Source organism: Oryzias latipes, chromosome 4, assembly GCF_053564925.1.
Source record: "Oryzias latipes strain Hd-rR chromosome 4, Olatipes_Hd-rR_3.1".
NCBI classification, from domain to species: Eukaryota; Metazoa; Chordata; class Actinopteri; order Beloniformes; family Adrianichthyidae; genus Oryzias; species Oryzias latipes.
The window spans coordinates 16,734,806-16,761,654 of NC_136240.1; the positions used below are offsets into that span (position 1 = coordinate 16,734,806).

Consider the following 26,849-nt stretch of genomic DNA (forward strand, 5'->3'; position numbering starts at 1 on the left):
CAGAACTGAGTTCCTAAGTAAAAGGTTTTCAGTCGCGTGTTATAAGAGTCTGACAGTTATTCCGGACCTTTTGCACTCCAGGGATTTATTTACAAATCACACGGGGCACTTAAATGACTGTGTTTAGGAAATGAATGTGCAAAATAACACACAAGCACTTAGAGGTGAAAACCTGTATGTTTGCATGGCCTGCAGCTGTTTTCATTTTTGTTGTGTTGGAATTTTCAGGTTCGGTCATGTGGTTTAAATCTGCAGCTTAAAGCTAAAAAAAAAAAGAAAAAAAATTGGAGTCAAATAATCTTTAGGACCAACTCCTTCTTAACTTGTTAACTTTATTGAGACTGACAGTTTATGCAGGTTTATGGATGATAAAGAAGCCAGGACCAATCTTTGGCCATGCCCAGGAACACTGATGGAGAAAAGTAAGAAAAAAGGTCTGGTGGTTTTGTTAGAGAAGAAATCAGATGAGTTATAATTTTGGTTTGAGAAATTTTCATTCATTCATTTTCTAAACCCGTTTTTGTCCATTTTAGGGTCACGGGGCAGCCGGAGCCTATCCCGGACAATTGTAGGTGAAAGGAAGGGGACATCCTGGACAGGTCGCCAGTCTGTCGCAGGGCTACAATCACACACATTTACATTCACACCAACAATTTAGAGTAACCAATTAACCTATAAAGCACGTTTTTGGATGGTAGGTGGAAGCCGGAGTCCCAGGAAAAAACCCACGCAGGCATGAGGAGAACATGCAAACTCCACACAGGAAGGTCCCCCACTGATGTTTTGTTTTAGGTCCCCCAGTTGGGACTTTGAGGTATTTTAGTTCTCTAAATGTCTCTTAACTTTTACTGCAGCTTGATTAAAGATTTTAGTGCTCACAATTTCTATCTATTGTCTCTCTGTAATTTATTATTTTCCATCATGTTTCCTGCAATCCTTTAAAAATAAGGGAACAAAGGGAAGCAAATCCGTTCTTGTTCTTGACGCAGAATTGTTTTTTCTGGTTTACTCCCAAAATTGATCTATTAGTTTTTGTAGAACCACAATTCTGATGAATGAGTTTTCATTCAGTACAGAGTTAAGGAGTAACATCTACCTTATTCTTAAGGGCCCTCCTTATGTTCTTCCTTGGTCATAAGGAACCCAGCTTTGTCTCACATAAGCTAGAGGATTTTGCAACTTTTCTTTTAAAATGCAAATTTCTTGAACACTTTGGACCATTCAAATGGAAAATAAATAAAGTTCATTTTTTGCATTAGGTTGATAAAAAGTAAAAAAACAGGTAACGTACAAACAGTCAATCAAAAAACAGGATTGGGTGAAAAAAAAGATGTGGAAAAGAAAAGGAAGAGAAAAAACAAAGGTGGAAAAACTAAAGACTGGCCATGTGACCAAAACACATCATGACTAAGCATCACACCTCTGGCTGTGGCTGTGGGGTGAAACTATCCATCAGCTGGAGCTCTGTTTCTCTGAACACTTGATCCCACAAAAGAGAAAGCACGTCAGAACATCTCTGATGCATATTTACACAAATAAACAATAATTAAACACAGAACATTATAAAAGACTTTGAAGGAGGCAAAGTTAGAGGAAATGTGTAATATGGAGGATTTTCTGTGAACATTTTCTTAAAAAAAAAAACACAGCCAGAAATGTTGGACGTCACAACTCTAGAAATTGATCATACATGGCATTACTTTGCATGGAATATCCATTTTCATGACTAATAAATGTTTTATGACCTTAAACATTATATTTATTAATATATGTACCGTGTTGCTTTCTTCTCTATCTTAAATATATTTTCCCCTTTTAATTATGAACATGTTTTTTAGCCGTTTAAAACTCAAACAATGTCACTAAAGTTGAATAAAAATCCATCTAATCTCCTCCTTACCACTTAACCCGACATTGTAATTTACTACAGCTTATTTACTCTTAATTCAAATGTCCATTAAATTTGGATTTCTATTCTTTTGTGTGAAATTAATCTCTTTCTCCTTCTGTGTTTTTCATTGCCCCCAAAAATTGTAAAATCGTCATGCATACATTTTCCCAAGCCAAGCAACTGGTGAGGCTTTACATCTAATATTTACATCCAAGCTGGAAAACCATTTAGAGCAGAAATCAGTTTTATCAATTTGCAGTTTTAAGTCTTTTAATAAACTGATAACTTGCTCACAGTGTTTTTTTTTTTTTAGATGACTGCTGGGACAGGTTCCATCACGGTGCATGAGGTTGGAGAGAATGAGGGAATATTAGACAGTATATAAAGTCTAGCTTTATCGTAGTTAGAGGTATGTTTAAAAGTTACTTTTGACTCACTAAATTAGCCTCATTTTGCACTTGTTAATCTTTCTGCATTAAACTGTTTTTTGGTGTAAATGGGAACCCTAACATTAGACTTTTCGGTGGTAAATTCTTAAGTAAACTCTGAGTACTGCTGCCAAGAGTTCGAGCTCTGCAGCTGTTTAATGCCGTGAACCGCACGTTTGTTCCAAATGTCTATATGAAGGGATTTAGGCCTGTTCATGGCAGATATGCCATATAGCTGACTGTCTTTTGTTGGCTAAATCCTGTGTATTGTACCAGCGGGACAGCCTCGAATGAGCAAAGAGGGTCTTAACTGCAGGACAGAGACCTGCAGACTTAATAAAGGACAAACACTCCCTGCAGAAACGTCGACATACAATGTTTGCATTTTTCTATTTGCAAATTTTAAGTAATTTAGAACATAAAATTAAAGCAAAACAAGTGAAATTGTAAAACGTGAAAATAAAACATTTTTCTAAAATCTAGAATATCTTTTGATATAAGGAAAGGTCGCGAAAAAGAGGAAGAAGACCGGACAGAACAATGATGGAAGAAGAACATGATCTACAGCTGCTAATGGTGACTACTGTCTCTGTGGTCAACCAGCAATGAATCTGAATGCACTGGACTGACTGCACAACAACAATTCGGCTCATGCATGAGGTCTCCTGTATCTGCATATCAATTATTTGTGGTGGCCATAAATATGGCTTAATGGAACTGTCAGAGTCGGCCACAGCCTATTAGGAGCGTGGAGCTCAGCTGCAGCTGCTATCAGCTGGTAAACAAGACTGATCACATCTGCATCCAGGTGGAGAAACAACAGATTACAGACCTGGAGTGTGCACAAACAATTCCGCTTCATCCAGAATTTTCAGTCAATTAATGAACATGCAGGGTGGAGTTTAATCGTTTCATGCAACACAATGAGTTTTTTTTATTTAATAGTAAAAACTTTCATTTGCTTGAAAAACAAACACGTTTGCATTCATGAGGACAGATTTACTGGATGACATTTTTTTCATTTCATGTTCAGAATCAGAATCCTTTATTGTCATGATTCAATAAAGTTCATTGTGTCTATAAATATATACTGAGTACTTAAATTATGTTTCTATCAGACACTGGTTTGTTTTTGTTAAACGTACCAACATGTTTCGGTACCGAAACATGTTGGTACGTGTGGTATGTTGGTACAAAAACGAACCAGTGTGTGATGGAAACATAATTTAAGTACTCAGTATCCTTTATTGTCATTGTACATAATAATACAATGAAATTGTAGTGGCCTTGAAGTGGTAAAAATACTGTAAATCTAATCAAAATATGTACAAGAAAGAATTAAATATTCATTTGAATGTTCAATTCAATTAAATGCTCAATTGAAGCTAAACTTTCAAAGCGAATGAAAGTGGCTGTGATTGCTGACAGGTAATCAACCCCGTTTCCCACACCTCAACGGTTGACACTTGAAGGTCACATAAAGGGGTTTGGGAACCCGGCAACGGGATGAATTAAAGCAATAGCTGACAGTGAGACACCACGATGTAACCATGGAGAATCCTCTACTTCTTCATGCAATTATGATTTCTAGGAATGCCTTACTTGTTTTTAATGAAGTTGCGCAGTAAAATATTTTCAGTAAAAAAATGTGTGAAACCTAACTTCTGTGCCAACGGTTGTCATGTGTGCATAACCATGACATGAACGTCAGCTGCAGAAAATCTTTGCAGCCCCGTTTAGTGTTTCCCTACAGACCCACTCCAACGAAAATGTGTGTTTTTGGTGTTTCTACCATGTCCTTCCAACATTTTTCTCATCATGGAGGATATAGATAAAGAACATTAAGTTTAAAATGGCATTTCTGAGTATTTTTTTGTTGTGAATCAGGGGCAAACATAAAAAATGCAGGTTGAAAAAGAGCTAATATCCAAAGGTCCTATCCACAACTCAGAGGTACATTTCTAGTGAACTGGTGCCGCTCTGTAGAAATGTCCTGGAGAATGACACAAAGGTTTTGATTTTTGGCTAAAACAACATAATCATAATTAAAAGACCACTGGGAGCACTTTGAAAATAGATCAAAAAATAATTGGAGAAGTACCGGTAGTTTAATTAAAAAATAAATATTGTTAGGTCAATAACTAAAAGGCTGGTCAACTCAATCAAGCCTGTCAGTTATTAGCGAGGTTTTAGTGGATGTACGGTATGTCGTATTTTAAACAGGAAAAAAATAGGTGTAACATTTTTTTTCCTACAAACTCTTAGCTCCCATCTACATTCCAAATACAGTGCTGTCTAAATCTGGCATAAACACTAAGCAAATGAAACACAAAGCACCTTTTAGCCTTCATCCACATCTCCTCTCTGTCCTTTTATCCTCTCATCTCCCCCCCAGGGTCTCTTTAAGACCCCCAAATATTTTTTTCACAGAGCCATAAATTCTGACAGTAAACGTCAGGCAGAGGTCAAGACTGATGGTTCAATGAAAAAAGGGCTGCTTTTACAAATGACCAGCAATGTGGAAAGAAATGTTCATTAGGTCAACCAGCAAAAACTTATCTGAGAGCGTATCGAACGTCTTTGGCAGAAATGCGGTGAAAACAGGAGGGAGTTTGTGGCCTGCCCGGCACATTTTTGATGTTCTTTTCGTCTGCTCCTGATTCTAAACGATTTGAACAAAGAAAAACTCAGAAATGCCATTTTAAGCTTAATTTTCCTTCTATATGTCCTCCATCATCACACAAATGCCACAAGAACATGTTAAACACACCAAAAACACAATTTTCATTGGAGTGGGTCTTCAACACATAGGAGGGTGGGGGAGTATAAATGCATCAATCTTAAAGGGTAGAGTTCTCCAGCCTGTTTGGGATTGTAAGTCTTTTAAAAAAAAAGAAGACCTCAAAAAGCAGTTAATACTCAAAAAGCCTTTCAGTAAAAGTTCCCTTAACCAGAACCAGACCGGACGCTGACCCAAACCAAACCACTGGACTCTACAACAGTGAAGTCGGTCAAAGAGTCAACGTTCTTCTCAAATTTATGTTCTAAAAACAACTTATCATTATGAAAATGTAGGTCCATACAGGACTTTGTTAGTTTTTAAACCACAAATACTAAACTCTAATCTGCAAAGTTTAATAAAACCTAAATAGCAAATGCAAAAAAAATTAAAATTCATCTGTAAGAAAATTAATTGTAATAAAAAATAAGAGATTTAAAAATGAAGACTTCTCACATTACTGGAGGTTTCTTTGCATTGCAATATGAGCAGCAGCTAAAAAAATGCATTTAGCTGCAAAATAAACAGAAGTCTGATCAGATTTTCTGAAACCAAATGGCTCCAATTGCTTTACTTTCACTCTCATCCATCAAACCCGCTTTGTCCTGGTCAGGGTCAGAGGGTTGCCACAGCCCACTCAGCTTCTTTCACCTTCATGGAGATGGTCATTTTCCTCAGCCATAGCCTCATTTGGGTTCTAAAGTACATCAAAAACAGACTAACAGGATGTTTTATATATATACTAAAACATAGGAGCTTTACTAGGAGTTAAAAATTTTCTTATGATGGAAATAGTGAGGAAAAACAGTCAAGATTATCACATTGGTACTGAACAGCAGACAAAAAAAAAAATCCATTGTTTAGTGAAGGCTGGTTTGAAAGCTGTAAGATCTGAGTGCACAGATCCTCTGCTGCTGTCAGCTGCTAATTCAGCAGCAACCACATTACTCTCCCATCTTAATAAGGTTTACCCAGAGTCTGCCTTTGCAAGCGTCACCCTCTTGCAGCCATGCAAACAGAATAAAAAAGCTTCTGGTGCTGCTAGCGTTTGTCCATTGCAGCGATGGACTGTCTGCATATATGTGGTTGTGTTCAATCAGAAATCCATCTTTAAGGTAATATCATTAATATTGTTTATTGTGAATGTATGGTAAAAGCTGTCCCAATAAAGTTTTCCAATATTAACAGAATGAACCGTAACCTTTCATTTTTTTCAAAATCCGTTCTTAAAAAACGTATCCCATATTTATCTTTAAGGGTTTAAATTAAATTAAAATAGAAAATCCTTCTAAAAAGAACAGAAAACATACTTTCATTGTATTTTCTAGCTTTCATCTGTTGAACATTGCTTCAAATGACATAAATGTACAATAAGTTAAACAAATACTAACTTTTTTTTGTAAACAAAATCTTCCTGATACTAACATTCTTATTATATAAACATTTTTAAGGACAGGAATTGAAACAATTTAAAGAGCAAAACAATGTAACAAAATGACTTGTTTTCCAAAGTGGTTATCTGAGAAGGTGTCGTCACAGGCCTCCTCCACCGAACAGAGGAAAGCAGGAACCAGAACGCCGGAGGTTCAGAGTGGGCCCAGATGCTTCTGAAATACACAGATTCAAAGGAGGTTACTTTTCCCTCACAGAGCTTCTTGTTTGCCACAGCTTAGCAGTAAATATCTAAGTTATTTTGTTTTGCAAATCAACTTTTTGTTTGTTGACCTTTGGATGGAAACTTTACTCCAAGCTTTTCTTTGGACGTTGTTCCTAAAGGTTTGGTGTTGATGTTTTTCAAAAGGTTCAGTGATTTGTGGTGGGTGCAGCACCTAACCCCTGGTGGGCGCAGCACCTAAACCCCGGTGGGCGCAGCACCTAACCCCGGTGGGCGCAGCACCTAAACCCCGGTGGGCGCAGCACCCAAACCCCGGTGGGCGCAGCACCTAACCCTTGGTGGGCGCAGCACCTAACCCCTGGTGGGCGCAGCACCTAAACCCCGGTGGGCGCAGCACCTAACCCCTGGTGGGCGCAGCACCTAAACCCCGGTGGGCGCAGCACCTAAACCCTGGTGGGCGCAGCACCTAAACCCCGGTGGGCGCAGCACCTAACCCCGGTGGGCGCAGCACCTAAACCCCGGTGGGCGCAGCACCCAAACCCCGGTGGGCGCAGCACCTAACCCTTGGTGGGCGCAGCACCTAACCCCTGGTGGGCGCAGCACCTAAACCCCGGTGGGCGCAGCACCTAAACCCCGGTGGGCGCAGCACCTAACCCCGGTGGGCGCAGCACCTAAACCCCGGTGGGCGCAGCACCCAAACCCCGGTGGGCGCAGCACCTAACCCTTGGTGGGCGCAGCACCTAACCCCTGGTGGGCGCAGCACCTAAACCCCGGTGGGCGCAGCACCTAACCCCTGGTGGGCGCAGCACCTAAACCCCGGTGGGCGCAGCACCTAAACCCCGGTGGGCGCAGCACCTAAACCCCGGTGGGCGCAGCACCCAAACCCCGGTGGGCGCAGCACCTAACCCTTGGTGGGCGCAGCACCTAACCCCTGGTGGGCGCAGCACCTAAACCCCGGTGGGCGCAGCACCTAACCCCTGGTGGGCGCAGCACCTAAACCCTGGTGGGCGCAGCACCTAAACCCTGGTGGGCGCAGCACCTAACCCCTGGTGGGCGCAGCACCTAAACCCCGGTGAGCGCAGCACCTAACCCCTGGTGGGCGCAGCACCTAAACCCCGGTGGGCGCAGCACCTAAACCCCGGTGGGCGCAGCACCTAACCCCTGGTGGGCGCAGCACCTAAACCCTGGTGGGCGCAGCACCTAAACCCCGGTGGGCGCAGCACCTAAACCCCGGTGGGCGCAGCACCTAAACCCTGGTGGGCGCAGCACCTAAACCCCGGTGAGCGCAGCACCTAACCCCTGGTGGGCGCAGCACCTAAACCCCGGTGGGCGCAGCACCTAAACCCCGGTGGGCGCAGCACCTAACCCCTGGTGGGCGCAGCACCTAACCCCTGGTGGGCGCAGCACCTAAACCCCGGTGGGCGCAGCACCTAAACCCCGGTGGGCGCAGCACCTAAACCCTGGTGGGCGCAGCACCTAAACCACTCATCTGTATTCCTTTAGTAACAAAAATAAAGATAATCAGAACAACATTGAGCAGAATATTTAGGTTGTTTTTTTTTTATTTGGTTTTCTATATTTAATATTTTTTAAAATCACTTCTGTAAAGGTCTTCTGCTGGGAAGACATGCCTTACACTAGTGATAAACCTGTGGAGTTTCAAAAAAACTGAAGAGGAAATGAATTTTCCTGTAAATTGACATAATACAGTCATTTTTTTAAATAACTATATCACCGTCACATTTTTGAAGATTGGCATAAAAAAAGGGTAAATTCAAAACTTTAAAATGTTAAGAGGTTTTTAGAAACCTGCTGCATTGTGGTAATGAGATTTTTTTTAGTATATTCATATTATGTTTGTTTCAACAGGTTAAACACTTTTTGTTTGTAAATTCTAGATTTTACTAATGAAAATGACCAAATGATGCACTTTATTTCTATTAGTTGCAAATGATTCAGATTTTTTTGAAATGGCTGAATAACACACTGCGTATTAGGGGAAAATGTACTAGCGATAATTTTTTTTTTTTTTTTTTTTTATGAATGATGCACTGAACTAAGAGCACTTTCAATTCTGTTGTACATGTGACAATGACTAAAGTGTCTAATGAGTTTTCAGTCTCTATTCTTGCAGCTGCTGTCAGTTAAATATACGTGCAGATCTGTCACTTTGCAGTTTTTTTCTCTCTTTTAAACATAATGATAGTGGAGCAGCAGTGTATCAATATCAGAACAAAAGCGATGAAAGCAGCTTGTTGGGTCAAATAGCTCTGGTAAAAGGTCTAATTGGATCTGTGTCAGCTTCTCGCTGCAGGTACATCCACCACCGCGAGGAACAGGACAGAAATCGATATGTCCTCTCTGCGCCTGTGAACAGCCTCTAATCTGATTGAAGGCATTTCCCTGCGTGGATGCTGGACGGCGAGGGAGACAGACTGCCTGAGTGCACATGTGAAGGTTCACTAAGGTCACTGCTAAACCCTGTTACAATCCGAGTGTGTGTAAGATAAGGTTTGGATCTGCATGTCAGCTTCTGGTCTACAAAAAACAGGACATGTAAACGAGGAGGCCATCAGACAAAGGACAACCCTCCATCGGTGAGACGTTTCCAGAGGAATCGTGATGCTAGTTTGTCAAATTTAAGAAATAAAATATTCAGAGAATTTAAATCACTCAGGGAAACTCTGGGGCATATCAGGTTACTCCAAACACGCACTGCTACCAATTCTATGGTGTCAGGCAGTAATGGAAAAACCAAACGTTGTGTTTGGTGAAAAGCAGATCTGTGGTTTAGACGTGCAGAACTGTGATGAAATGTGTAGCAGCTACCTGGACTCCTGTTGAGGATAGTGGTGTGGAGTCCAAGCATCCTCCAAAAAAGAGAGGGTTGGTCTGAGGATGAGTCAGCGGCCTTTGACTGCAGCACATCCTGAGGAGCTGGATCAGGAGGCTTGGAATCGCTGCTGGGTGGAGTTTCTAGAAAAGACATGACCTGTGCCAGAGAAAAAAAGTTGAATTTAGAAGGGAAACAATCAGGAGGAGATGTCGACACAGAGAAGAGCGTAGGAAACAACATCTCACGTTTGAGTCAGCGTCTACGTGAGCTGGAGTTGTCAGAGTCTGGTTTGAATGTGAAAATGTGAGGAGAGGGGTGGAGGATGGACTTTCAGGACTGGCAGAGGGGGATTCATGGTTTGAGGCCTCACTGCGTCCATTATGGCTAAGCGTGTCCTCAGATAAATGAGCACCGCTTGGGTTGGAATCCATATCCTGAAAGACAACAAATAAACACGGATGCCAGTTATCTTATAGCATATTTTTTTTCTTTTTTTCTTTTTATTTAAAGAGAAAAATAGCTGTTGATTTATCTATATTAGGTTCAATACTTCTAAAATGCTTAAAAGCTCAACTTTCCACTGTCTTACAACAGGGGATGTACATTAAAATGGTAATAGAAATAAATGACAGTGGTTGTTTTTTTTCTTCTTTTTATATTTGTATTGTGTCTACACACTGTTTTTAACAGAAGAAAATGGTATTTAACTTTTAGATTTTAACATTTTCCAACAACATATACACATTACATCATTATTAATTGGCATAAGAAATGTAAGCATCAGCAGATTGTAGTAACCTTTCTTTGTAAACTTATTTTGCTGATCTAGGACTAAAATTTTCATGTTTTTGTTAAACTCTACAGGCTGCCGTGTCTTTAGATCAGTGTTTTTCAACCAGTGTGCCGCGGCACACTAGTGTGCCGTGGGAGATGGTCAAGTGTGCCGTGGAAAATTGCCCTCATTAACTGATCTAAAAACATTAACCATCTCCAGGAAATCAGCTCTTTGTTCATCCAAACAGGTCCTGATAAAACACTGAGTAGTTAGGAATATAAACGATCATAAAATACTTTTTTCGTTGTGTTTATTTGATTCTATTAAAGACATTTTGATAAGAATGACGGTAACGCGAAATAGCTGCAGCTATAACTGTGTAAGGAAAAGTCCCGCAGCTTTTACTGTCTCCACCAATCATTCTTGAAGGCTTAATCACATGTCATCAGTCTGACCAATCAGAAGTGGTTAAAGTCTCCACTTCCTTGTTCCAATTTAGCTCATAACTCAGTCAGTTCCGACAAAAACACCAGCTAAAGGTCGTCTTTAGCGGTGTAACTTTCCACAGAATCCGGTATCAGACCATGGAACAAGTGAACAAAACCATGAAGCTCAGAGACGCGAGTCTTTCTGCCGTTTTGTCGCAGTTTTCACACTACATCTCCCATGATGCATTGGCTTAAAGGGACAGCGTCTTGAAAACACAACGAACATACAGTTTGTATGTAACTTAACTTTTATTACATCTTTTAGAAAAACATCTGCAACTTCCTGCTTTTTCTGCCACAATTATCACAAAAATGCACGTCAGATTGCCGGGGGGGGGGGGGGGGGGGGGGGCTGTAGATCAAAACAGACTATGAGTTTCTGCTTTTTTTTTTTTTTTGGGATGCTGGTGTGCCGCGGGATTTTTGTCAAGGTTAAAGTGTGCCGTGGCTCAAAAAAGGTTGAAAAACACTGCTTTAGATGACCACTAGATGTCACAGTTTAATTAAACTAAAGCCTCAAAGGTTGATTTGATCATTTCCAACTTCAACCATTAGATTATGCATATCAAAAATGAAACCTAATGTGGAAAGGACTTGTTAACTGAAGTTTACTCTGCTATACTCAACAATGTTGCAAAAAGGCCAACTATGAGTGCATCATGTACATCTCCCAATACCTTTGGCTGTTGTGGATTAAAAATAAAGTGATATCCATAAAAACAATAGCACAAAAAAAGACTGTAAATCTGTTAATTTGGCAGAAAATCTGACTGTAAACACATGAAACCGGCTTTGGAAAACATTGGGAAATTGCTCTCTTCTGCAACCTGCCTCCAGTGGTTTCTGGTGGTACTGCAACATTCAGCATCAGTATATATTTCAAACTGGAAGATAGAAGCTTTATTTACCAAAGGAAATATGAGACTTCTGTGAATTTTTATCTACACATGACTGGGCTTCATCTTTTTTGTAGTAAGGTCTCCTTTACAAACTGTTTGTCCTTTGTGTACTTTCCTTATGCTAAACATCAATGAGTTCATTACTGTTGGGTTTTTAAAAAAGGATAATGCATTTTAATGCAAGTCCCAATTAATTGCTCCAAGCCCAAATACAAGAAATGTTATTAACCTAGAAACAACAAAATCAACAAAAACCTATAATATTGAATTAATTACAAATGATTGGTAGATACTATAAAATAAAAACTAGGAAAATCAGGAAACATTTTAGTCTAAAAATGCCTTTTGTCATTAATTAAGATTTAAAGTCTTTATTCAAACACTGAAAAAAACTATACAACTGAACCTTTTATAACCTCTGAGACCCAAGTTCTCTTGTATAGGATGATGGTGTCACAAAGTGCAAAAAACAAAACAAAAAACGTGTTAATCTTTAATATTTTCAAAAAAATTCTGTTCTATGTGGACTTTAAGCCTTTGTAGAGTAAAATGTTTAATACTCTACAATACACAACCCAAAATGTACTCAAATGTGGAAGGCAGGTCCTACAGGGTAAACATTTCCAGCAGCTCTATGAACATGTTTATATGAAAAATAACCAAATTTATAGGTAAAACTATTAAAAAGGACGTCATCTTACCTGAACTTGGATTATGTCATTTGACTCAATAACCTCAAGATCGGGTAGTTCATCCTCTTCTGCCTAAAATCATTAAAAAAAGTTTTTATTCTCATTATTAACACTGAAGTTGGTGCTTTTTACAAACATAACATGTGCCTTTTTTGGTCAACTTTGTTGTACATGTGATGCATTAGATAAGCAGCACTGATAGAATAAGTACAGACTGAACCAGAGGATATGAGTGAACGTAAAACACACAAAAAACCCCAAAAGATGGAGAATTTAGTAGCATCCACACAACAGTAAGCTGCAAGATTTGTTTTCTGCTTTCACATGGCTTCACGTTCTCTGTAGAAACTACAGCCGTCTTATGGGTGCCAGTCTATGAATGCGGAAATTCCCATAACGGTCTTAGAAATGTTGAGCCGTCAAAAGTGATTATTGCCAAGGAGACGGGTGATACGTTCAGTCTGTGAGAGAAAAAAAACCCAGAGAGCAGAAGTTGGTTGTTGGTTTTTTTTTTTTTAAAAGTTAACATTCCTGGCAAGAGCAGTCAGTTGCGCGCATCATTTAAATTTCCCGTTCACACCGAACCCAATTTGTGCGTCAAATTCAATTACACTGCGTCAAAGTTGCTGCTTGACGTTTGTCCAAAAGTGTGTTCACCTGCAGCTCCTGCCGCGTGTGGGAGGAGCTTCTGTCAAAAGCTTTTCTTGGCCTCATCAGGGAGGACGTGGATGATGAGAGATCCAGTTTGCTTATTTTTGAAGAACTGTCCAAAAGCATCACTGCACATCTCTATGACACCCTTCAGAATTCAGTCAGAGACTCTCCCAGTGAGGAGCAGCAGCGTCCCACACTGTGGCAGGAGAACGCCGCTGCTCCTCTGGACCCAGTGGGAGGGGCTTTACGGCAGCAGGAAACACGGTGAAAAAATGCAATGACTCAAAGCACGTTTGTTTATATTGTTCATCTTTTACATAAAGGGATATCTCTAGTTCAGGTATTCATATAAATAATATTTAAAGTGTATGTATTTAAATTGTTGTTGTTTTAACTGTTGTACGACGACTCAGTGCTCAGAAAGGCGTCTAATGAATAAAATGTATTATTATTATTATTTATTAAAAGTTTTAAGGCTTTAAAAAATAATAATTGTAGACTTTTCTTTTGCTGTTTTTTTCCATTTTACTGATCAGAAAAATGATCCAAACCGTGACTCTAAAACCCTGACATGACCCGAACCGTGAGGTTTGTGATCCGTTGCAGCCCTAGTAGATATACGAGCCCTATTAATATTTTGCTTTTTTGTCCTGCTATGAGGGCAGAAAATCACCGGTGGAATCAACAAACATTTCCTGTGTATCATGGTTCTTTGTTACCTTCTGAGCATCTTCTGTGGAATCAAGAGGTTCTTCTGCTGACTCAAGAGATGAAATCTCCTCAGACTTTATCTCTGGTAAGTCCACCGCTCCTTTCCCCAGGTATAGACTTACTGGTGTAACTTTGATGCACAACTGAAAAAAAAAAACAATGCTAAGGAATTAACTTTAAATTTAACTTACACATATATATATATACACATATATATATATATATATATACACAAAAAAGAATAAACAGATTTAGTAGTGATCAAGCAGTAAAAACCCTTTAAAAAGCAAACTTCATGTGCGCGTGACTCACTGCAGAGCGGCAGGCGGTCCCATGACCTTGGCTCAGCAGAACTTCATGTAGATAGATGTTCTCGTCTGTGCTTGTGTCACACAGAAACAACTGCAGAACATCGTCAGCGTAGCTATCCACAGCACCCACCAGGATGCGCTCAAAGCACAATGCCTTGAAGGAATCAATGGCTTTACATGTCCACGTGCCCTTTGAGCAAAGAAAGTTAACTTCCATCTGGATGTTTCCACAAATAAGATTTTTTTTTAAAAAGTTGGGAAAAACAAAAAACTTTTTTAAACCACTGCCTCTGTGAAAATGAAGAAGACTCAAAAAATTACACGTAATTGAGAATTCAAAGATTTGTTTTAGGTTAAATTCATGACAAAGTGTTGGGTGGAGCATGTTAAATGTGGCAGGAAGGTCAAATAATTTTAAATTAAGCATTTTTGTGTTGAAGTGCGTGATAATAATGATATCTAAAAAGTCTAATAAGGACATGAAAGAGAGAAAAATGCTGAATGCAAAAGAAAAAGATTAGGAACCAAAGAAATTAGAATTATTTGGTTGATTTTTCTCTTTTCTTTGATTTAGGAACTTAAAGTTGAACTTTGGGCCTTGAGGAGAATTAAATTGATAATTTGAAACTAGAATTTTGTGCATGTTTAACGACCACTCTGATGAAAATGGTGTTTTTTAAATGCTATGGTGGCATTTTTTAGATGTTGGAGGACATATAAAAGAAAATTAAGCTAAAAACTGCATAATTATGCAGTATTCCTTCATTCAAACCATTGTGAATGAGGAGCAGATGACAATGGAAACATAACCATTTGTGTTGTAAAAATGCGTTGAGTGGGCCACAGGCTTCCTGTTCCGAGCTCTCAGCAATGGAGAGGGGAAGGGGGAATTTCTAATGAACTACTTCCCCCCTGCAGAAATGATGTCCTAGAAAATGACAGGCATTTATTATCTTGGCTAAAAACAACAGTCATAATTAAAAGATCATTGGGAATGCTTTGAGAATAACTCAAAAGATGATCGGAGGTGATTAATAAATTTGAAGCTGCAACAGTGAAGGTTTGAGTATTTATAACGTTTAACACTACTTGTATTAATTATTTTTAACAATATTTTTAATATATTAATTGACACATGATTACAAATATTAGACTAAAATATAAGACTAAAAATACTGTTCTGTTCTACTTTGATGTGCTCAGAAAGCTGTGATTCCAAAACTTTGAAAGCAGTTCATCAAAAATGCTTTTTTTTTTTTTTTTTTTAATAAAAAAGAAGAAAGATCAAATTTCAAGCCTTTTCATCAAATTTGAGCATAAGAATGAACCCAAATGCAAGACTGTAAATCTCAGGAACAGTCAACTCCACCAGGAAACTCACAGAGATGGGTTTGATTCCACTGAGGGAGGCAGGAACAGCTTGAGCCGGAAGAACAGAGTATATTGATCTGAGAAAAAAAGAGGAAGAGCCACTTCAGCTTTGGAACAGCTTTTGCATTTAGATGTTTCCAGGCTCTTACTTAAGAAACTTGAGACTAGTGTTCTGCACCACCATTGTATTTCCAAAATCAACAAAGTAGACCTCAACCTGGGTTGGGTTGATAACCCGGTTGATTACCACTCGGTAGAACCAGGATGATTTGGTCAACGCGCAACAGGCTTGACCCTGTCGGATAAACGGTGCAAGAAGCCGGTATCGTTTTGACACATCAGGACACATGTAATATCGCCTGAGAAAGACAAGTAAACGAGAAGATTTAGGCTTAGAAACCAACAATCCCACAGCTAATATTGAGCATCTGAATCGTAACTACATTACCTCATCTCGATCATCATGTCCTCCAAAGCTCTGGTCTCTTTACTCTCAATGAAACGTATGTAGAAAAGTCCAGGTGACTCCACCGACTCCACCAAAACTTGTACCAGCTGCCGCAGAGCGCAGCGCGTTGGAGGTTTGAGCCGCTGCTCCTGCAGGGCGTCCAGGGGAATGGCAGGGCTACAATGTACCTGAATGGGAGGGTACATCTCACACTTCGCCCGGAGTACAGGACGACAAAGAAAAGGAACAACTCATCATGATGCTTAATTATGAATCCACTAAGGATCTACTGTTGTAAGGATTTAAATAATTGTCATTCATTTTAATATATGGAAAGTGACAAACCTCAAGTTTTATGGCAGATCTTTGCTATTATAAAAGAAAACAAAAAACAAATACAATATTTGAGTCAAGCAACTAGGGATTTACTTCCATGATGTAAAATCTTACCAAATATTACAGAACTTTTTCCTAAAAAGGACTTTTATGAAGCTTGTTTGGATAAAACAGTGTCCTGTCTTACCATTTCTTGGGTCTTAAAGGAGTCGCTGCTTTTCGTTTCCTCTTTCCAGAGGGATTTCCCAGAGACGTTTTTCAGTGACAAATCTACATGATTGCAGATTTAGGAATCACATTTATTAATTTTTAAAGTGTGTTACAAAAGTATCGGATCAGGACCCTGTATCGGCAGATCCTCAAAATCAAATGACTCTGAATCAGATCGGGGCCAAAACAAACTGATCGGGAAATTCCTAAATAGTACTGAATATAATTCAAAACAACACTGCTTCCTAACAAAACATGCGTGATTTTTAGTCACAATCAGGATTTAAATCTTTCAATGAATAAAATTGTTTGTACGCACCCGGTTGCTTGTTGTCAACGTTGTTTACATCCATGACTATCAAGTGGTTCTCATTGTCATCATTTGCTGGTTTCACGAGGACGATGTCAGTCAGAGCGCCAACCAGCTCTGTGACACTGACAAAGCCACTCTCCAACAACGGCAGCTCTTCGTCAAAAAGCCTCTGAGAAAAGAGAACAAGCTGACAATTAACATTATTATTAATATTTGCTTTTCAGCAACAATAGCTCTTCAGGGTTAGATAAAAGTGTGTGCGTTACACACAGAAACACACAAAACCTTCGACAACATGTTATAGGAATTGAAAGAGTTTAAAACGGACATCCATCAGAAGGTTGCAATAAGCTTCCAAAGTAACGCCATCATTACTCGTTTTGAACATTTCTCTGACAGTTTCTTCCCTTTCGCGTGGCTCACCAGCCCCGCTTCGCTCATGCTGCTGATGTCGAGCAAAGTCTGCATTTTGCACGCTCAGGGTCTTCCAGTAGCCACAGTTGATAAGTCTCCTTAAAAAGCCACTTGTGAAAGCTTCATTTCATATCATTTCATAATCCATATTTGATTGCAAGTTGAAAGCATCAAGCGCTGAACTGATGAAAACTTGATCTGCTTTACAGAAATGTAAAATCCCATCCTCGATAGCGTGAGGCTGAACTTCTGCCACAGTTTAAATTTGAATCTCAAGTTAAGTTAAACTGTTTTATTTTTTCATGTTTTTTGCATCTAAAATAATACAATTTCATGACTTTTTCAAAACTTTACAGAAGATGTCATTTTTCACAGACTTTTCAAGGAGCTAGAAATTGCATTTTCAATTTCCAAAACCTTTCCAGGTTTTTCATGACCGTACAAACCCTGTTAGTAATAAGCCAACATAGAATTTTCCCAGCCTATTTGTAAAGTCAAGCTCACGTGACATAACCGAGGCGTGAAGTTTACCTTGTAATGAGCTGGCAGGTCATGAACAGACAGTCCTCCATTTGACTGACTTACAACCTGTTGAAAGGGACAAAAACACACAACAGCTGGTCAGAGGTGTGTACTTACAAAAACAAACAAAAAAAACAATTTTGTCTGTTTAAATGGCGGTGAAAATTATATATTTTTCCAAATAAGCTATCATCCTTTTTATCAAAAAGCAACAATAGCACTGCAACCAAACGGTGAGATCAAGCAGTCAGCAATGTGTGTCTGATGCATTCGTTGGGGTTCCTGGTTCTTGAACAAAACAAAACAAAAAGTTTCTGTTTGCTGCTACACTTTCATATTAAGAACAAATCAAAAACTTCAGGGCCCCGATGAAGAACTTCACCTTCAGCAGCTTGTCCTTCAGATCCTGACTAACAACACCAGAAACACTGTTCTCAATGATCTGCTGACGCAGCTCCTGCTCCAGCTAAAACGCAAAAGGAAGAGCAGAAAAACAGTGTTAAAAAACACACATTATCATGCGTGCTTTCAAATAAAGCAATGGCAATAAAATTTAAAATGATAAACTCCCAGATCTAATAGTGGTAATCTGTTGACAGGTCTTTTAGAGCAGTGTTTTTCAACCAGTGTGGGAGAGATGGTCAGGTGTGCCGTGGGAAATTGTCCTCATTAACTGATCTAAAAACATTTTCCATCTCCAGGATATCAGCTCTGTGTTCATCCAAACAGGCCCTGATAAAACACTGAGTAGTTAGGAATATGAAAGATCATAAAATACTTTTTTCTTTGTGTTTACTTGATTCTATTAAAGACATTTTGATAAGAATGACGGTACAGTGATTTAGCTGCAGCTTCAGCTCTGTTTTTGGAAAAGTCCCGCCCCTTTAACTGCCTTCACCAATTATTCTTGGAGGCTTAATCACATGTCATCAGTCTGTCCAATCAGAAGTGGTTAAAGTCTTCACTTCCTTGTTGCGATTCTGCTCATAAAGTCTCTCAATTCTAACAAAAATACCCGCTAAAGCTCATATTTAGCGGTGTAGCTTTTCACAGAATCCGGTATCAGACTGTGGAACAAGTGAACAAAACCATGAAGCTCAGAGACGCTAATCTGTTTGCGTTCGGCAGCTGTTTGCACTACATCTCTCATGATGCATTGGGTTATAGTGACAGCATCTCAGCGCACAATGAGTCGTCTTGTTAACGGTCTTGAAACCACAATGAACACGCACTGTTTTTAAATCTTTTAACTTAACTTTTATTACATCTTTTAGAAAAAACAGCTGCAACTTCCAGCTTTTTCTGCCACAATTATCACAAAAATGCATGTGAGATTGTGGAGGGGCTGTACATCAATACAGACTATGAGTAGCTCTTTTTTTAAATTTTTTTTTTGGATGCTGGTGTGCCGCGGGATTTTTGTCAGGGTTAAAGCTTTTTTTATGAATCTTTGAAATTGGAACCAAACCTTTAGTACACGTTTTTCATAGGTCTTCGAGCTTGGGACTGTTTGTGCTTCGTGGACTGTCCCGACCACCTTGGGCTTGTCACCGACAACTGTGCTGTTATGGACCAGCTGAGCTGGGGTCTCAGATGGGGGAGGACTCTGTCGAACCGAAGCTGCAGCTGGAAAATGGAGACTTTCAGAACAACCAAAATTCTTCCAAAAAAATGGATTTAATAAGTAACACAAGTTTGGTATCCCGTAACGCAGCGGTCCACAAACCTTTTCAGGCCACGCACCGGTTAACGTCCAACTAAGCTTTCAGTTTCCATTAACTTTAAAATATATATATTTTTTTATCCTTTGTAAAGCAGCTTTAAGAAAGTAGCGGATGTATTTTCAACTGGTGACCAAGAGGCATAAGATTCGTCAAGACTGAGTCAGATGTGGCGGGGAGCATCCAGTTGTTTTCCAAAATAAAACGCCCTTCAGAATGTAGGCCTCGTTTTGATTTTTTTTTGCGGCCCGATACCAACTATCCCATGGATCGGTACCAGTCCGCGGCCTGGGGGTTGGGGACCACTGCTGTAACGCACCTGTAGGTTTTGTTGGCACAACAACTTGGTTGTCTGACACGGCGGACAAAGGCTTGAAAGTGGAAGTTAATCTTGACTTTTCTGGTTCAGTACTTGGTTTGTCAGACAGCTTGGGGTTTGGACGGTGTAACAAATGCTCCTTCAGGATCAGAACCGAGCCAAACCTGCTTTGTTGAATGCTAACCAGGTCTGCCACTGCCTCCAGCATTTCTCCAATGGAATAGAAACCATAGTCGTTGATGTTCAGTGGACGGCCAAAACAGCGATAATAACATGAATGTAAATCCGATGGCCTAATTGGACCCTGCAAAGGCATCCACATTTATAAATTGACATTTTTTTTCAACGGTTACATATATATCTTTTCATACATATATGCTTAAAAAATCTGTGGTAATAATGACATTCCAATAGCACTCAATGAATAAAGGCTTGTACATGTTATCTGAAAGCTGAAAATCTCAACAGGATTCCATGTTAATATATAGAAACCCACATTCTGTGTTGGCAAGGAACAAGATTTAAAATGGTTTCATGAGGAAGTCAAACCTGGGATAGAAGAACCCGCAGCTGTGCCCTGAGCTGGGCTGGGAGCGCTGGAGGAGTACGTCCTCTTCTAGGTGGGGCTGGAGGGAGGACTTTCCGGTAAGAGTGGGAGAAATGCTGAGCAGCATTCTTGAATTTCTTGTTCGACTTAGTCAACCGCTGCTTGGCCACCAGATCTCCAATCCCTTGAGTGGATTCGTCACACACAGCTGAAAAAACAAATCAGAATCAAATTAAACACAGCGCTTTAAGACCCACTCCAACCAAAATTGTCTTTTTAATGTTTTCATCATGTTCTTGTGGCATTTTTCTCATGATGGAAGACATATATAAAGAAAATAAAGCTACAAATGCGTTTATGGATATTTCTTCATTCAAATCGTTGTGAATCAGGAGCAAATGAAAAAATGCTTTTGGAAAAAGCCTGCAAGTGTGAAGTTGGTGCTAAGATCAGCAGGCCACAAGCTCCCTGCTCCACTCTATTCTGATGCATCCACTTGGTTTTTTAACTACATAATATTTCATCCTTCAACACAAAGCCAAAAATCCTAACCGTGTCAAACTTCATACATAAAGCAGGGTTTATCCACTTTAATTCGGATAATTTTAGATGAGTAATTTTTCATTTACTAGGTTAGGCTTGTGAAAGTCATAGGTTTTCTGAAGAGTCCAGATAAAAATCAAAGTACCCGTAAAGTATAGGGTTCCATCGGGTCTGTAGTGCAGAGAAACCACGTCGGGCATCTCCCTGGCCATGTCCATCACGCTCCTGAAGCCCAGCTCTTTCAGCGGCATGGGGTGGCCCAACACGCTCTCGTAGTCCCGCCTGAGCTGCTCAGGGTTCAACCCCAGCTTGGACGAAATCAGCAACGAGCGGACGATACTCTTCAGTTTAGCTAAAGCGTCCTCTGTGCTCATCTTTCCAGCCTAAATGCAGAAACACAAAATAACGAGCAAAATAACAGCACCACAAAGTTACGCAACTGAATCACAGGTTGTTTTTTTTAAACCATTAGTGGAGCTAAGCTAATCTTAAGATAGCAAACTCGAAAGTAAACCAATGACATTTATCTGTTTCAAAACGGCCGTATTTTCTAAAATAATAATAAAATAAAAACCGTAACACAAATACACACATTTAAATGTAACGCCCTCTAATTGCGACATTTTTCGCAAGCATGACACTCAGATTACCTAGCCGAACAATTTCCGCGTAGCTGTAGGTGCTGCAGGCCAGAGATACTGCTGTCGTGTAAAACTCCTTAGAACAAAATTGTTTGTTAAAGAGACATTAACTGCATCTAAACTATAACACGCAGAAAAATACGGGAGCGGCGCTCAAGTTGAAGCAACTAGCGTCAGCTTTCTGGAAGCTACCTTGACGTTGACCAACACAGCTCGTCTATTGTATAAAGATGATCACTCTGGTCATTATGGAAGTTTCGCATTTTCTTCCTCTTTTGTAACAAGTAATGGAAAAATAAAACATAAAATCGCTCACTGGTGTTCATGGAAATAAAAAACAACAACATAAATATTAGGTTTAATTAAAGGTTCAATAGGGAGGGTGTTGAATGTATCTCCTGTCAAAACTAAAGTCTGACTCTGCACATTCCTTTTCAGGACAGTGGAAGACTCCCTGAACAAGTCAAGTATTCCCAACATCTCAAAGACCACCTAAGAGTGGTAAAATAAAGTAAAATAAAAAAGTAAAATACTAAATTCACCAAAATTGAGTTAAATAACTTAAATACTTACTAGCATTACTTTTATGTGTGTGTTATTTTATGTTTACACAACATGATAATAAAATTAAGTACATCACATTGACTTAAGGATTGCTCTCATGAGGCTTACTATAAAAAAATGAAAACGTTTATGATCCATAAATGCAGTGAATATGTATTTGTCTTGTAGTATTTTGGATGCAAAGTTTATTATAAGGAGCGTGTTTGTATTTTTCAAAAATGTTAATAAAACTTAACAAAACCAGTTTTTTACACATTCCTAGACTTTCCGTATTTTCTCTTATTTTTCACTTTGTATTTCAATTTATTATTTCGGGACACAGAAATGACAGGAGAAAGAAACCTGAACAGAAACACCACTGTCCTGCAAAAAAAACAACAACAAAAAAACAGCCTTTGATGCAGGTCCTAAACTCTCCTCCCTCCTTCCAAAAGGTAACTCCATCCCATAAAGTTAGCTTCCATTTATGAGCTGCCTGCAGTCAGTGTGGGAAACGCCTCACATGTCCAGGAAAATCCCCATCCAAGAGTGATGCCCAGAAAGGAAAGGGAAAGGGGAGCCCCTGTGCCTCCGAGAAATCAAAGGGAGCCTAAAGGACGAAAGCAGAGAAAAGCCCCATCCGAGGGCACAGAGAGGCTGCCGGAGGATAAACCAGAGGCTGACCAGATGAAAGCTGAGAAGGAGAAAGAGGTTAAGCTGAAATCCACGGTGGTGGACATTGATAGTGTCCGAGATGAGAGAGTTAGGGAGGAGACCCTGGCACTTCTGGAAGCAGCAGAGCAGGAAGATGGTGAGTTTAAGCTTTTTAAGGGAATTATAAAAATAAAAAAAATCGCAGATTTAAACATGTAGTGATTATTGAAGATTAAGGATGGTGAATGAACGTCTTGGTGGATTTGTTTCACTCTGAGTGCTGTGACTCTCTGCAGGTTTGAAGCGCAAAAACCTTGGAGTGTTTGAGTGGCTGCTGATGGTCTTTGTCTTGGCAATGGTTCTCCTCTTCTTCCCTTTTTCCATCTGGTTCTGTGTCAAAGTATGAACCACACTTCAGTAATGAAACACTGCTCAGACGACTGACCAACAAAAGCTTGACGCATTCAGAATATGTCAAACAATATTCGAGGGAGAACATTTATAATCAGATGAGTTTTTGATATTTTCAGCCCATGTTAAGTGGATATGATGTAAATACCAAAACTAGTGTCACATCAACGGTTTAAAGACAGACACTGAGAACATGTGTCCCAATACATAATGAGAACACTGGCAGATGCTATACCAGAGGATTTGGTCAAATCTGATTAAAATCAGCTATGATCTATCAGAAGACTTCTGATAGCCTTTAGTTGGCTGTCTTTTGTTTCGCAGGTCGTGAGGGAGCATGAGAGAGCTGTGATCTTCAGGCTCGGTCACCTTCTACAGGGGAAACCTAAAGGCCCAGGTCTGCAAAAGTGACTACATTTTTTCATTTTGGCCAAAAACCCAAACCTAAACTCCTCTGAAAATGTTTATTTGAATTCTCTGACCAGCAAGAGGCAACTATGAGTGGTTTATTTTCCAAATTTTGAGTGAAGAGGAAAATTTCCAGTACTTTTTTAGAAGAGTGATGCACAAACATTTTTTTGAAAATTAAGTCATGAAGTCATTTCGTCATTGTCTTTCCAGGGCTGCTGTTTTACCTCCCATTTCTTGATGTGTGTCACAAAGTTGACATCCGACTGAGAATGTTGAAGGTTCCTCTTCATACGGTGCAGTATTAACAAGTATCATATTAAATTAAGTCTCTGGAGACATAGATCTCATTAAAAAAGCAGTGTAATCTTGTTTTTTTATTTTATTTATTTTTTTAAATTAAGGTGGTGACAAAGGATTTGGCCAGGCCAGAGCTAAGTGTGGTCTGTTACTACCAAATAGAGAATGTGGCTCTTTGCAGCACGGCTCTGTCAAGTTTGACCTCTATGCTGCAGAGTATAGTTCAGGCAGCAGTCAGAGACGTTCTGGCCCAACACTCTTTCAGCCACATCCTGCTGCACAGGCGGAGGATCGGGGAGAAAATAAAAGCAGGCGTAGACTCTGTTGCCTGTCGTTGGGGCATCAGGATGGAAAGAGCGGACATGTAAGACCAAAATCAACAGTCACTGCTTGAAACATTTTCCCTTTAGCTGTAGATCTCCTTAAACAAAATTAAAGAAAAAAATTGTGATAGATATTAGTGTTGGTCTTCTTATGTCTGGTCTAATCCGGTGATGTCTGCTTTTGCTACAGAGAGGAACTTTTTCTTCCTGTGGAGTTACAGCAAACTCTGGCTGCAGAGGCAGAAGCAAAAAGACAACAGCAAGTCAGAGTGAGTTCCTGCAACAGTACAACACAGTTACAGCTGTTATATAGATGCAAACAGTGCTGCCAACTGTTTTATTTGTTCTAACAAAAAAGGAAGAACAGAGTGTGAAACTGACTAAGTTCTCTCCCAGCTGTTAAAGAACCGTCCAGGGGAATGCAGCTCAGTTCCTGAACGATACTGAACCACTTTGTACTTTAAATTTAAGTGCAATCCTATCAGATATGTGCTTGTATTTGTCAAAATGGGTCTGAAAAACACTTTTCTAAGCTGAAAACAAACAGTAAATCCAATTTTTGGCTTGTGTTGCTGCTTAGTTTCTACCTCATTTCCAAGTCAATGTGTTAGTGTTACTTGCATTGTTCATAACAGACTGCAGAAGTTTTAAACATTTACAAGGAAAATAAATGTCTTATCTTCTGTTTTGGAAGAAAAGTAATTTTTTAAAGTGCAGAATTGTTTGAGAAAACATATTTTAGTGACAGCATCTTTTTTTTCTCTCAAAATTAGACAATTTTCTTTCCCAATTAAGAATTTTAGACTTCTTTCTAGGGGGCCTGTTTTTGCAGTGTGTCATGCTAATGCAGTGCTGAAGAAAGCTGGCTTTCTTAGAAGAAATATACTTTGGAAACCAGATCTCTCATTCTAATCCTAGTTATGAAAACCAGACTTCCAGTTTACATGGCGTTTGAGAAATCAGATCACTTTAAAAGTGGCTTGTCACCTGGTAACCTGAGACCGTGTTAACACATTCATTGTCTACAAAGATATAGAACTATAGAAATATTGAAATAGAAGTATAAAAGAAATTCAGATATGTATTTGTATGTATTCAATATGCATGCAAAACATAAACTGTGATGTATCTGTAAATATTTATGGATCCAAATTTGAATGGTGTGAGGATGCACTTGTGTTGGGGAATAAGATTTAAATTGAGCCAAATTCATGTTTCAAAATGACAAATGAGTGTCACATGTTTCCATGTGTGTATGTTTCTATGTGTAGTAAATTGTGTGTACTGGTATGTGTGAATCTGAAATTGAATGTGTACTCATTAGAGAGGGAACAGGACTGTAACAGTGGGTGTTCTAATAAATTGGATCTAGGGAAGGGACCGGATAAGGCTTTTACTTATTCTCACTTCCTTTTGGATATTTATTGTATTTTCTTTATTTTGTCCAATTTTACCTTTTAAAGTACATTACATTTCCAAAATAAAATAATCACCAATATATTGACTCACACCTGAAATTGCGCATTATTTTGCTAAGGTAGGAAGCTTAACCTGGAACATATGTTTTTTTTTTCAGTACTCAACTTTAGAATCCAAATTTATTTGTTAATTTCATTAACATGTCTTTCATTAAAGTCACGATCATTTTATTTTCATTTTGCATTTTTCCCCAGGGTTTGTGGAGGTCAGATGTTTTGATACTCTTTCTGTTCCACAGACCAAAGCAGCAGAGGGAGACGCAGCTGCCTGGGATGGTTTCAGAGCCTCCCTTCGTCTCCTCCACCCGGCGTTTGTACTTCCGCTCTCTCCTGATCTTTTCAATCTCAACTCTGACCTTTCGTCTCTCCCACCACCTCCTCCTCCTCCAACTGTGTCAGAAGAGGGAGACACAACAGCAGAGGAGCCAGCAACAGACTCACCAATGATGTGATCAACTCGTTTGTCTTGACAAGAGAACCTTTGGGAACAATCTCAAATATTGCAGATCTAAAGAGTTTAAAACATCAAAATAGTTCAACAAATTATACATTTCATATTTTTAAAACCAGATCCAGACATTTTAACTCTTGCAGCATATTTTCCCTCACGTGTTTGACATTGATTCTATTGTTCAGACAGAATGGCAATTGAACCTCTTTCTTAGTATTTTATTTGAACTGGACATTTTCTTTTCCTTAAAAAAGAAGCAGAAAAGTGCAAAAGACATTTAATGTAGCTCCTACACATTCAATATTATGTTTTATTTTATGTGACAGACAGGCCACATGCACAATCATTTTAGTCTGTTGGACCACTTTTTCTATTATCTATATATAGATATATCTATAAGGTTCCATATTTTTCATATTTATACTAAAAAAAATAACAGAAGATTTGCAAAAACTTTATTTACATTGGATGTAAACAGAATCCAGAACTGACACAAGCAAGTCAATTTATATGTAATACTGTGTATATCACACGCAATTTGATGAAAGACAGTGTTAGACATGATTTCCATTCTGGTTAAATGCAATAAAGTAAAAAAGAAAAACATTTTAGTCAAGAAAAGGCAGATCACTGTTTCTTTTGTTCTTTTTTGGAGCTATCCTGCTTGGCTGCTGAAGGTGATGGAGGAGGTGCCATCTTACTTTTCTCTGAAACACACATAAAGGCAGCTTGTCAGTGTTTTCTTTGTCATTTTTCTGTAAATAGCAGTGTTTTCTGAGTTCTTAGAATTTGTCTTCTGAGGGTTAAGGTTCCAGAC

General features: G+C 39.2%; 2 protein-coding genes across 5 annotated transcripts; one reads left to right on the forward strand and one right to left on the reverse strand.

Moving 5' to 3' along the window:
- Positions 1–6,207: 6,207 nt before the first annotated feature.
- On the reverse strand, positions 6,208–21,714 carry tdrd5 (tudor domain containing 5). Of its 4 annotated transcripts, none has more exons than XM_011474040.4 (19): positions 21,474–21,714; positions 20,969–21,206; positions 20,283–20,488; positions 19,734–20,037; positions 19,162–19,319; positions 18,076–18,159; positions 17,703–17,759; positions 16,764–16,926; positions 16,422–16,504; positions 16,244–16,267; positions 15,899–16,086; positions 15,600–15,809; positions 15,461–15,527; positions 14,081–14,269; positions 13,777–13,911; positions 12,413–12,475; positions 9,795–9,983; positions 9,543–9,705; positions 6,208–6,705 (listed from the first exon to the last, which is right to left on the reverse strand). In XM_011474040.4, the coding sequence occupies exons 2-19, from the start codon at positions 21,195–21,197 to the stop codon at positions 6,632–6,634; spliced, it is 2,586 nt and encodes an 861-aa protein (XP_011472342.1). In that variant the 5' UTR covers positions 21,198–21,206; positions 21,474–21,714; the 3' UTR covers positions 6,208–6,631. The 4 variants fall into 4 exon arrangements, with proteins under 4 accessions (XP_011472342.1, XP_011472341.1, XP_078802007.1 ...); XM_011474039.4 differs by having other exon boundaries at positions 15,899–16,110; XM_078945881.1 differs by having other exon boundaries at positions 15,899–16,115; positions 16,243–16,267.
- Positions 21,715–22,479: 765 nt separating this feature from the next.
- Positions 22,480–26,653, forward strand: nphs2 (NPHS2 stomatin family member, podocin). The gene is made up of 7 exons (XM_004067991.5): positions 22,480–22,818; positions 22,958–23,061; positions 23,397–23,469; positions 23,694–23,776; positions 23,885–24,144; positions 24,294–24,372; positions 25,821–26,653. Exons 1-7 carry the CDS (start codon positions 22,560–22,562, stop codon positions 26,031–26,033), a joined length of 1,071 nt encoding a protein of 356 aa, XP_004068039.1. The 5' UTR covers positions 22,480–22,559; the 3' UTR covers positions 26,034–26,653.
- Positions 26,654–26,849: the final 196 nt, after the last annotated feature.

Bases quoted from the DNA above. Each gene is read 5' to 3' on its own strand.
- tdrd5 (XM_078945881.1), bottom strand. From the start codon at position 21,197: ATGAGCACAGAGGACGCTTTAGCTAAACTGAAGAGTATCGTCCGCTCG. The intron at 17,760-18,075 runs GTGAAGTTCTTC...CCCTTTCAACAG, and splicing joins TGAAGGACAAGCTGCTGAAG to GTTGTAAGTCAGTCAAATGG. The intron at 14,270-15,460 runs GTGAGTTTCCTG...CTTTGCTCAAAG, and splicing joins GTGGAATCAAACCCATCTCT to GGCACGTGGACATGTAAAGC.
- nphs2 (XM_004067991.5), top strand. From the start codon at position 22,560: ATGCCCAGAAAGGAAAGGGAAAGGGGAGCCCCTGTGCCTCCGAGAAAT. The intron at 22,819-22,957 runs GTGAGTTTAAGC...GACTCTCTGCAG, and splicing joins AGCAGCAGAGCAGGAAGATG to GTTTGAAGCGCAAAAACCTT. The intron at 23,470-23,693 runs GTCTGCAAAAGT...TTGTCTTTCCAG, and splicing joins GGGGAAACCTAAAGGCCCAG to GGCTGCTGTTTTACCTCCCA.